Source organism: Carassius carassius, chromosome 43, assembly GCF_963082965.1.
Source record: "Carassius carassius chromosome 43, fCarCar2.1, whole genome shotgun sequence".
Taxonomy (NCBI): domain Eukaryota; kingdom Metazoa; phylum Chordata; class Actinopteri; order Cypriniformes; family Cyprinidae; genus Carassius; species Carassius carassius.
This window is the reverse complement of record NC_081797.1, coordinates 13,518,288-13,529,900: the sequence shown is the minus strand read 5'-3', so window position 1 is coordinate 13,529,900 and position 11,613 is coordinate 13,518,288. Positions and strand designations below refer to the sequence as shown.

Below are 11,613 nucleotides of genomic sequence, written 5' to 3'. Positions count from 1 at the left end.
ATGTTCTACGGCCATGTCCGGAATAAAGAGTAGCCTATCCATGTCATACAGTAAGATTTAGGATTTTGACCATATACCTCGCAGTCACAGACCGTATCAACGTCAGTGAGCTATACTAATTGTATTTCGCCACACAATAGGCGTCACTGTGGCCTCAACCCTTCGCCTTCGCTTACTTTGAGCTCGATTGCTATGTCTGAGGTAAACCACGCCCTCCTCATTACCCTACGCAGGAAGAAATGTAGGAAGAAATAAATGAATAAATAAATAAATGTATAAATAAATAAATGTATAAATAAATAAATGTAAAAATAAATAAATGTATAAATAAATAAATGTAGAAATGAATAAATGTATAAATAAATAAAAGAATAAATAAATAAATATGGAAAAAAATAAATATATACATAAATATGGAAATAAATGTATAAATAATTATTTATTTTCGTTTTTTTTTTGCTTTTCTATGTATATTTATTTATATATTTATGTATTTATTTATTCTTATTTACATTTATTTGTATATTTATTTATGTATTTATTTATTTTTAAAATTGGCAGCTTTGGCATTCCATACAAAAACACGTCTGTCTTTGGCTCAGCGCCAGCCAGCGAACGCAGATTTGATTTTAGCAGCTGATGATATGATGCACTGAACATTAAAATCACGCTGTTGTGACTGTATGAAATGTAAAAAATATTTATCGGCTATTTTGTCTTTTGGAAGCTTCATTAAAAATCCACTTGTCTCAATAATATGAGGAGGCACGTGTCCTCTCACTTTGAATGGGCATGATGCCTCTGTATTGGCATTAGGAGTAAAGTATATTTGAGACGTGTACAATTGAAACACCTTACGTAACATAACCGTGATTATTTTCTCCACACACGTGTATTAGAGTTCTCTTTGATCATGGGAAATGTGAAATGTGTGCGTCTTTCCACCCTCTAAATATCACCTTTTATTTATATTAATATTTCTTATATTATAAATATTTACTTTATATTTTCATTTCACCATGTCCTTTCTACAATGAATAGCTTATTATTCATTTATGATTGTTAAACTTACCATATACCGTTGAACGTTAGCCTGTGCTCTAAAAATTTCTTTGACAGTGTGTTATGCAAGGTCTTTTCATAACCGTGGGGTACAGTTGAGTCAGTGTGTACGCAAATTCTGTAAAAAAAAAAAAAGTATACTTGTGATATTTCAACTGCCTATTATTAATGGACATGTTTTCTAACATGAATGTTAAAAGGATTACATAGCATTTTAAGACATATGCAATGTTGTAAAGTAGGTACAGTTGATACTCTGGGATAACCTTTATGGTATACAGTATACAGTAACAGTTTAATCATAGAAAATAAAATTCATATTCAGAGGCTGTGTGTGATTGTGTACTGATATAACCTACCTTATGGGGACCAAATGTCCCCACAGGTATAGTAATACCAATGATTTCTAACCCCATGGGAACACCATATGGGTACAGTTGAGAAAAAAATGCATCTTATGTTTATGAGCTAATTGTGGAAAATATAAACTACTTAGGGCTATTATCAATTTATGGTATTTTAGAACAAAAGCAAAAGAAATATGTGAAAAATCACTGAATTTCAGCATTTAGTTTTTGTGTAGTGATGAAAAAAGCAGAAAGTGTCTCAACTGTACTCAGTCTATTAGAGAGAGAGAGAGAGAGATGATAGGTTGATACATGGATGAGCTTTGGAAGCTGCATGTAAATTTGTTTTTTTTTTTCACTTTATCTGGGTTTTAGTGGGCGGGAGCAATTTGCCTCTAAATGGCAATGCCTGTTTGATATTTAAAGTGCTGCATACTCTGACAGCAAGTCATTCACAGCAACAAAGCAAGTTTGTACAGGAACCTCAGCGCGTGTCAAAACTGACCGAACATGAAATATCTCCCACTTTTTCCTTTTCTGCTCCTCATCCTCCAGAACCACAAGATCCACTCGGACAGGATTGAGACAAATGAGGATTGTGCTTGGAGTTGTTCTGAGGTTTGTCAGTTGTATTTTTTTTTTTAATGTAGTCTAAATGTAATTAGTAATTTAGAATGTTTAGATAAAAGATTAATTTAATAAGGTCTTTCATTTCTCTTACTCCCTTTCTTTTTAAACTTGATATTGCATTGACTTGACTTGAGTAAAATATTGCTGCAGTCATAAATTAATTATCAAAAGTTTAACAATAATCTGCTGGAATTATATCTAGATTGCCAGGAGTGAAACATTTAACCTGTAAAAGATGGATAAATTAAATTAAATTTGAAGTTTGCCTGCTGACAATTGCATTTATAAATATTTAACCTAATTAAGCCAGTGCTTATTTATATGAGAGCTAAATCTGTGTTATGTTAGAAAAGTGGCTAGAGGCATGGTTTAAATTATGAGTCATAAAAACATGATATCATCCAGAGCAATGAAACCCAGCCAGTTAGGTGATGCATTAAAAAAGACAATGTGTTAGTCTAACAGAAGCTGACATACACAAATAACCCACTGTCACTGATCTAGGTCATCAATATTGACCAAGTTTGACTAATCTTTTTGTATTCTGTTGATTATTGTAGTTAGATATGAAGATACACTAAATTTACATCATAAGCCTGCTAGCTTTGTTATATTTGCTCCTACCAGGAACTTCTGAAGGAGTGAGTGGGGAAACCCCTTGTTTTACTCTCCTTACAGTTCAGTCACATTTCCTGTTAAATGATAAAGCAGTTTTGCAGCATGCATAAATAGGAAAGTAATTTACACTATCATGACTCAGCCTATAGTGCTATAAATAATAGTCCTTTTGATTTCTACAAACAGGGTCTACAGTGTAAACCCAGAGCTTACTGTGAGTATCTATCTATCTACCTATCTGACTGTCTGTGTTTATATCTATCTATGCAGTAATCTATGGTCCTAACATATTTTTTTATGTATAACTTACAGCTCCACTGTCAGCATTTCACTGCAGGAATCAGCCTGTTAGCAGCGCCGTGTTTAATAATGTGATGTTGTCTAATGTGTTGGCGTGTGAAGGGAGAAAATGTTCACTCCAGCTTAAAATCACAACATCAGTGAATGCTACTGGTGCGTATTATTCTGGTAACATTGTGTGAATGACATGCTTTTGATGTGGTATATGTTTTAAATGTTATATATTAAGAAATATAATAAATGGTTACAGATACCGCTCATTTTTGGATAAGACGTGTTTGCACTGTGACAACTTACCTCACTGCCTTCAAAGTGTTTTCAGTGAACTCTATCTTTTTGTCTGGCGCAGTTTTCCTGAAAAGCATCAACAACCGCTGTTAGATTGCTTTATAATTACTTTGCTAGACCTACTGAGTCATTCCTACGTCACTGCATTTAACCAAATACTCTGGTAACTCATTGACACAACCTTTCAGAGTACAACTACATCTTTCTAAAACCAAATCTTTCACAACAGTAAGTTATTAATTCAATACCCTATAATCTAAAAGGTCTAACATTAACTAAACACAATGTGCCTTAATAATAAAAAAACATTAATTGAAGGAGAAACTGCAAAATGTCGTCACTACTTTGTGCCACCCACACAGTGGATGGGTTTCAGTTCTCCTAAAGATTCAAACTGTTTTCCAGGTGATATTCGTGGAGTCTCAGTGTGTGCCGACTCTGCAGGGATGATAGGACATTGCCAGATTTACACCTTTGGCCATGTTGGCAAAGGAAAAGCCACAGGGAAACAGGTACAGTATAAACGCATTAAATGACGCTTACCTGATGGTTACACTATGCAAACAGATTACCACTGAGAATTTTATCAATGACACAAATCTGTCACATAATCTCCTACTTTGCATGCTTGTCAGATATTAAATACTCGGTTTCTGCTTCTAGGTTGATGTGAAGTTTAAATGTGTTCCTGTTAGACCTGGACAGCTTGTGTTTGTGACACTCAAAACCATTCCCAACTACTGTAAGGCCACGTGGACACAAAGACACCTTGTTCCTGGTATCAGTGTTGTGTTTATCAGCAGTCTATATATAACGCTTAAACACAATGTAGTCACACATGATATAAATAACATTAACAGCTATTGCCCTTTTCTTTTTTTAATGCCAGAATGCAGTCATGAAGGTATCAGAGATGAAATTGCAGAGTGCATCAGTAAGTTTCATTATCATGTCCCAACATTGATAGTTCGATAGATAGACAGTTTGTAATGCTGTTACTGTACTGTCATTTTGTTGCAGCTGGGAAGCTGGCATACACTGTGGATAAAGCCATGAATGCGTTAACAGTGAAAGTGACTGATGCTCCAGAGGACACAGACTACAATCTCCGGCTCTGCCATAAACGTAAGGTCATCTGTGCCGGGGAAGGGGCTCATATGAAGGTAAAAATGGCGAGCACGCTTTCCATTGCATTTCCTAGAATACTTTGCATCGTTTTATTTCACCCTTGTGTTTTGCATGTGTTTCAGATAAAGCCACAACATCTACAGAGTAGCATAATGCTTCATTATTCCAAACCATTACCCTGTTTGTGCATCGAGGTATGAAAGCTTTATTTTACGGAAAATTTAAGTTTGAACATGCAATCTGACTGATAGTGTGGATTTCCACCAACTTTTATTTCAGGGCTGGCCTGCCAGAGTAGATGCAAGGAGAGTTCAGGTGTGCCCATTCAAAAACAGTAAGTAAAATTTACTTTGTTCAAAAGAGATGTTGTCAGTTTCTCGGTTTACACTGTAAAAATGCTTTGTGAGGAAACCGAGCATTTTAAAACAAGTGGCAACATCTGAGGTAATCTTCAGACCCACCTCAAAACCTTTCACTAACAGCTAAATTGATGGGGAAAAAAACTTTCTTGCATTGGCTTGCTTATTTGCATTCAGTCATATTGTATCAATGTCAGATTTAGTTTTGTACTAGTTAGCACTTGTTTGAATTTGTAAAAAGAGTACCTGTTTCCTGTTAGATAGCGTCCCAAATCATTAGCTTGCCAGTGGTCTCAAATGTGAAGCACTTAAATCAGTAATTACTTACATCAGTTACCCTAATGTTGTTTCCAGACCTGCAGCAGTTTCTTTATTTTGTGGAACACAAAAGAAGATCTTTTGAAGAATATTTCACCTGTTTTTCTTTTCCCCTTACATTTTCATGTTTGGTCAAACTATTCCTTTAAATTAGTAGCATTATAAATTGGCATTTTAAATTCTTGCATTTTCTTTCTCTAACAGATTTAGAAGAACTGTGGTCTGGGATAACCTTTGACTTCAATAAGGAAGAGCTGATATGGGAGCCGCAGTGTCCAGTCAAAGTGTCAGTTTCTCTGTGCCATGCTGATGGAGGGAAACACTGTCAAGACATTGGAAATGTTTTCCATTCAGAGGGGCAAAAAGTATGCTCTGTTCCCCTCTAATCATTTGTTCCTTTTTATTACATGTGCAGTAATAGCTGCTTGATCGTTAGGAACCCTCATATCATATTTTACTGTTTTTACCTCAGGTGATATTCTCTTCCGTGGATCCACACCCAACGCTTTGCACGAAGGTTGAATTTTTTTTTTATTGTATATTTGCTTTTACCCAAAAATATACTTTCTGCCATTATTTACTCACCCTCTTGAGGTTCCAAATCATTTGACTTTTTTTTTTCTCCATGGAACACAAAAGGAGAAATGTTGTAGAATGTTCTAGCTGCCTAGAACTGTCACATTACAAAAATGATATAAAGCACCATAAAAGTCCATATGACCCTATTGACATGATCTCTACAGTCCTCATACATTATATGTACATGTTTTTGTTATGACTATTCTGTATAGCCTTCTTGCATGCCATGATTGGGTACAATGCCTGTATGTTATTGGTTAAACTACTTTTCAGTCATTCCCTTCAGCAAATAGGAAAACAAAGGCAAAACCCAAACATTTTAGGCAATTTAGAAATCCCAGACAGGACAAGTTTGGGAAAAGGACGATTTATAGTAACCCTGCTATATTACAAGTCATAAAATAGTTTAGTTGTGTAAATTATTAACTGATAATCTTTTCGCTAGTTACAAGCTACAATATATTTGGTGAATTTCAGTGAAAAACAAGTTATTTATCATTTAAAATTATGGTCTGTTCTTTAAAAACTATCAAATGACTTCTGGTGACTTGAAATTTACCACATGAGTAGTTTAGATATGAAGTCAGAATTTAACATTTTGGGTGAACTGTACCTTTAAATTAATGTCAGTGACAGAAAAAAGCTTTTTGGGTTGGATTGGAATTCATTGTAATTTCTTTTTTTGTAGTTTACCACTGAAGTGGGGACATGGATAAAGTGTCCTTTTGCAAAAGGAAATTTCTCAGGTATATAAGCACAATAGCTTTTACAGATGTTTATGTTACACACTGTATGATGCTAAATGTCCTTTTATCTGACAAGTCTGGACAGCAAAGATTACATCAAAAGATGGTCAGCAGTGGGCAGAGATTTCAACATGGGTCGAAGCCAGCTTCTCCGTTTCTGTCTGTGAGATGAAACCCTCCTCTCAGTGTAAACAAATCGAGGGAAACGAGTTCCCAAACTTTTCTGTGGTAAGGAACCTTGAGCAGGATAATCTTCCTGTAGGATCAGTTATAATGACAAATGTACAGGATGGATGCATTTTTTTTCATAGTGTTTTTTGGGGTTCTCAGTACACTCCTATTCATCTTTGTAAAGCATGCCTTGAGGCCTCCACTGAAGGCAATTCTCTTGTCAAAGTAAAACTTTTCACCTGGTTTGTACCTGATGACATGAGAAAGAAAAGGGTCTGTTCTAAGGAAACCTCAAACCACAGAAGCGGTCTTGTTTGATGTCATGCCAGGCCTTATTTGTTTTCTAGGACAAAATGAAGCACACAGTTTTCAACTTGTCTAAAAGTTCGTGCGAAGTGTGTGTCTGCATCCAGGTATGGCATCAAAAGAAAACGACAGTAACAGTGCTGTCAAATCTTGTTGGATTTTTGTCAGTGATAATTATTGATGTGGATGGTCTTGTGTTTTCATGTTTCTAGGTCCAGAGGGTAGATGTGCGCTTTTCAGTCCCTGTGCTTCAATGTGACTTGCAGTGTTGTAAGTACATATGTAAAGGTGATAAGATCAGTGTTAAAGAAGCTACTTTTGAAATTGTAGCTAGCTAAGTAACAAGCTATAGCTACTCACTATTTCAAGTAATCTACAGCTTAACATTTAGAATTAGTTTAATGTAGCTACAGTACAGTAGGCCTACATGCTTAAAGCTACTAGTTACATTGTGGGCACAATAAACTAGTGTTACATTAATGAAAGGTTAGTAAGTTAGTGCCTTAGTATGTTAGTGATACAACTACAGCTACAACTTTCAAGCAGTTTTCTTTGTGGGCATAAAACAATGAAAACAGAACAATTTTTGTAGTGTAGCTACCTCAAAAACGACACTATTATGATAAATGTAAATGTAAAAGTTGTCTTCCACAATACAGCCACAGCAAGAAGAACATTAAAGGAACACTACACTTTTTTTTAAAAATAGGCTCATTTTCCAACTCCCCGAGAGTTAAATAGTTGTGTTTTACCGTTTTTGAATCCATCCAGCTGGTCTCTGGGTATGGTGGTAGCACTTTTAGCTTAGCTTAGCTTAGCATAGATCATTGAATCTGAATAGACCATTAGCATCTCGCTCAAAAATGACCAAAGAGTTTATATATTATTCCTATTTAAAACTTGACTCTTCTGTAGTTACATCATGATCTCAGACCTACGGAAAATGAAAAGTTGCGATTTTCTAGGCAGCGCCTGAGTATAGTCCCCAGTAACTCTGACAATTTTCAAGTGCTGCATAATATCACTGCGCCTGCTGCACCTATGGTACGGCAGCAAAGTTAATTGATTATTACGCTGGAATGAGAGTATAGTTCCTTGCCACAATGCCCTAGAAAATCACAATAGGAAAAAGGAAAAATATAGAATCTCTTTGGTCATTTTGTAAGGGAGATGCTTACGGTCTAATTGGATTCAATGATCTATGCTAAGCTAAGCTAAAAGTGCTACCGCCAGAACCGGAGATCGACTGAATGGATTCGAAAACGGTAAAACTCAACTGTTTATCTCTAGTGTTCTTTTAAACCTAATCTTTAAAATAAAATAATTATGTGACACTACAGCTACTCTATTCAAGTAGTTCTACAGACAAGTTGCTAAACTAGCACCAAAAATTTAATGGCAATGAAAATTTTCAATGTAGCATTAGTAGCGCTGCCACGGCTACAGCTACTCATACATTAAAGTAGTTTAACTCAGGAGGAGACTGGTTTTCCAGTTTACGCTAAGCCTACATCCTACATCATTCCCTGAAATGCCACTCTTTCATAAACATGTGTACGACAGTTAGCGGAAGCTAAAGATTATGGTTTATAAAGTTTTAAAAATGGATACTTTTCTTACACAAGTGCATTGATTCACTTTAGAAAGCTTTATTAGGTCCCCAGAGACATCTGGAATACATTTTATGATTGATGGATGCACTCTTTTGGACCTAAAAATCTCGACCACCATTCACCTCCATTATAAAGCTTGGATGAGCCCCAGGACATTTATTAATGTAACTCCAATTGTTTTTGTCTGAAAGAAGAAAGTCGTATACACCTAGGATGACTTGAGGGTGGGTAAATAATGGGGTAATTTTTGGGTGAACCTAAGTTGTGGCCATAACAATGCATTGAAATATATAGCAATGTAAAAATCTTCAAAAAAATGCAATTAAAAATACCAATGGAGCATTTTGTAGTTTAGCTTGTAAAAGCGACATTTTGAAAACAGCGCTAATGTCACACTAATGAAAAGTAAGTGGCATCTCCTATGATACAGCTACTCATAATTTCAAGTGGTTAAAAATACATTCAAGCAAAAAGAATAAAATAAAATTTAATACTTTATGCCTAGATAACTACATTGTGGAAAATAGAATAAATACTTGTAGTGTTGCCTCTTACTGGAAAAGCTACATGATTTTGAAAATATCTAAACTAATGCCAAGCTAATGAAAATGTAGTTAGTTATGCCTCTTGAGATTTGTACTGTATTGCCATGTTACACAATACAAGCTATGAAGGATATGAATGTTGTTGTTTAATCACACAGCAAATTGGTGCCGTGACCCAGAGAGAAGTCAGGACATTGAGAAGATTTTATTGCCTGCTGTCATATTTCTGACCGTGATCCTGGCAGCTGTCTTGTTTGGTAGAATGATATTAAAAGGTAAACTGACAGCGGTTTGACACACCTGTCGCCACTGGCTAGAAGGAAACAGTGAGATTGTTGTTGGTAACAGTACACATTATGTTGGAGATTAAAGAGATTATATATATTTAATTTACAACACAGTAGTTCCTGATTTAACATCCTCTTCACACCGAAAATAAGAGTAATAATTAAAAGTTAATTATAGATGGAAGTCTTATGAACAGTAGTCTTCAACGCAAGTCAAATAATAGTAGACATACCAGTTCCAAACCTGCATATAAGCTTTAGAATTGAATCGGGTGTGGACGTGTTGTGAAGAAAAAGATGAAAAGCTCTGATATAGTTGTTAGACTTCATTTGCTACTGGCAGTTATTCCTGGAAAATATCTGCTGGTTGTTTTGATTTTGATTTGTTTCTTTATTTGTTTCTAAGATGGGGACAAGAAGAAAACACCATGGAGGAAACTCACATGTTTGAGGATGGTATGTAAACCAGTAAGAAATAATGGCTGTATAATAGAGTCCCCAGTGTGCTTTGATTACAATCACTAGTGCTCACGATTCATGGTGTTTTTGATGTGATCAGACATGAGCCTACAAAACACACATGCACACTATTTACTGTAAATACAGTATGAATTTATTTTATCTTAGATACATGTAAACATAGTTTTATTACTTTTATAACTAACAAATGTCTCAAGTTCAATTTAAAAATGAATAATCTTACAATTTCAAAAGTATAATAGCAAATGTATATCAGTAGGTATATATCAAGTGTCAGGCATTGCATGTTTTTTTTTTTGCATTTTTACTTTTGCAAATGCATAGCAACATGCCAAAAAAAAAAAAAACAATTTAGAGCACCTTAGCAACCTATTACAATGACCTGACAACCACCCAAAACATCCAGCATCAAACCAATGAGTTTTGCATGGGCACACATGACATACTTTTTCATCAGAAAACATAATTGATCTAGTTGTAGATATAGTATCTCTAGATATGAATAGGTCTTTTGTGGTTGGTTATTTTAACAAATAAAATATGTTTATGTTCCTTTTAACAGAATCAGTGACAAGCACGCCTTCTCAACAAGAGGATGTAGATTGTAGGATAGTTCTCAATAAAGCATGCGTGTAATCCTTTTTTATTTTTATTTTTTTACTGTAAGACTGAAGCCTAACATAATACTTGTTTATTGTCTAATGCACACATTACAAGTTGTAACATTTGAAAACTGTAACTAAATACATTGTTTTTTTATGCATAATGTACCAGCTGCTTTTATGAGTTTATAACACGCAGTGTATTAACATGAATTTTGGAGCATTTGTATAAGAAACTTTTTTATGTAAGTCAGTGTAAGACTGAATTTATGTTACACATTAATAGTTTCCTGCTTTGCATAATCAAATTCGTTTTTGTCACCTATGAGTTACTACTTTTGTACAGCAGAGGGCAGTGTCGCTAACAAATGAATGTCTGTGTCAGCAGTGTGAATGAGTTTTTGCTTCTGATGTTGATATTTCTCTCACGTCAGGCTTGAAACTAGGTCACAAATGGGTGGTCAGCTTACAGACACTTGTGTAACCCCAATGTGTTGGTTTACTGCCATAGAAATTTCTGCAGCTGCACATGTTCCTGTGTCTCCTGTCCCTGTCGTCATTATATTCGATGACACACTTTTTCTCTGATCCTGAGGATTCAGAGATACTGTATGACAATTCTGGACGGTGCTGCTCTGTGCCGATGGGAGGGGCCGGGTGGAATCGGCTCTGGGGTTTGCTGATGAAAACATTCCTGAAGGATAGAGTAAAGCCCAAACAATAGAGCTCAATACCAATACAGTTTTGGGGAGATGCCACCATTCTCCAGTTTAGTCTGTGATTTTATTGTGTTTTTATGAGCATCAACTGAATAAACTTTATTTTTTATTTTTTATCATACTCAAGAGTTCACAGGGTTCACTTGAAAATAAAGGGGGTTTCATAGTGATGCCACAAAGGAACCATTCAAATAACCTCTCAAGGAACAGTTCTTAAATCAGTGTGTCAATAGCATTTTAATAATATATAGAACCTTTGGTGAAATGGAACGTTTCCATGGATGTTAAAGGTTCTTCATGGAACCGTCTGTGTGTGTGTGACATATATGTGTCATAGCTAGGGAGTTTTTGACTCTGGTAAACACTGTAAAACAAACCCATGTGAAAATTGTTGGCCTCGATGACTTCATCGCTGCCTCCAGACTCCACCTGCTGTCTGCGAGTCTTCAGCTGGGAGTGAAGCATTCTCTTTTGATACTTTCCATACGGACCAGACCGCTGCCTTTTCTGTACCT

The 11,613-nt window shown here is 35.5% G+C and overlaps 1 protein-coding gene across 1 annotated transcript; it reads left to right on the top strand.

Moving 5' to 3' along the window:
• Positions 1 to 1,846: 1,846 nt before the first annotated feature.
• il17rel (interleukin 17 receptor E-like) lies at positions 1,847 to 11,334 on the top strand. Its single transcript, XM_059536007.1, has 18 exons — positions 1,847 to 2,027; positions 2,844 to 2,871; positions 2,970 to 3,110; positions 3,651 to 3,757; positions 3,909 to 4,023; positions 4,135 to 4,179; positions 4,266 to 4,408; positions 4,496 to 4,567; positions 4,653 to 4,707; positions 5,255 to 5,415; positions 5,523 to 5,567; positions 6,318 to 6,375; positions 6,452 to 6,603; positions 6,894 to 6,959; positions 7,065 to 7,122; positions 9,169 to 9,285; positions 9,704 to 9,753; positions 10,340 to 11,334. Exons 1-18 carry the CDS (start codon positions 1,920 to 1,922, stop codon positions 10,346 to 10,348), a joined length of 1,530 nt encoding a protein of 509 aa, XP_059391990.1. The 5' UTR covers positions 1,847 to 1,919; the 3' UTR covers positions 10,349 to 11,334.
• Positions 11,335 to 11,613: the final 279 nt, after the last annotated feature.

What these genes read in the sequence shown, in the direction of transcription:
- il17rel (XM_059536007.1), top strand. Translation starts at nt 1,920, where the DNA reads ATGAAATATCTCCCACTTTTTCCTTTTCTGCTCCTCATCCTCCAGAAC. An exon ending in TGAAATTGCAGAGTGCATCA is followed by an intron (nt 4,180 to 4,265) that starts GTAAGTTTCATT and finishes ATTTTGTTGCAG; the next exon opens with CTGGGAAGCTGGCATACACT. An exon ending in AAGTGTGTGTCTGCATCCAG is followed by an intron (nt 6,960 to 7,064) that starts GTATGGCATCAA and finishes TCATGTTTCTAG; the next exon opens with GTCCAGAGGGTAGATGTGCG.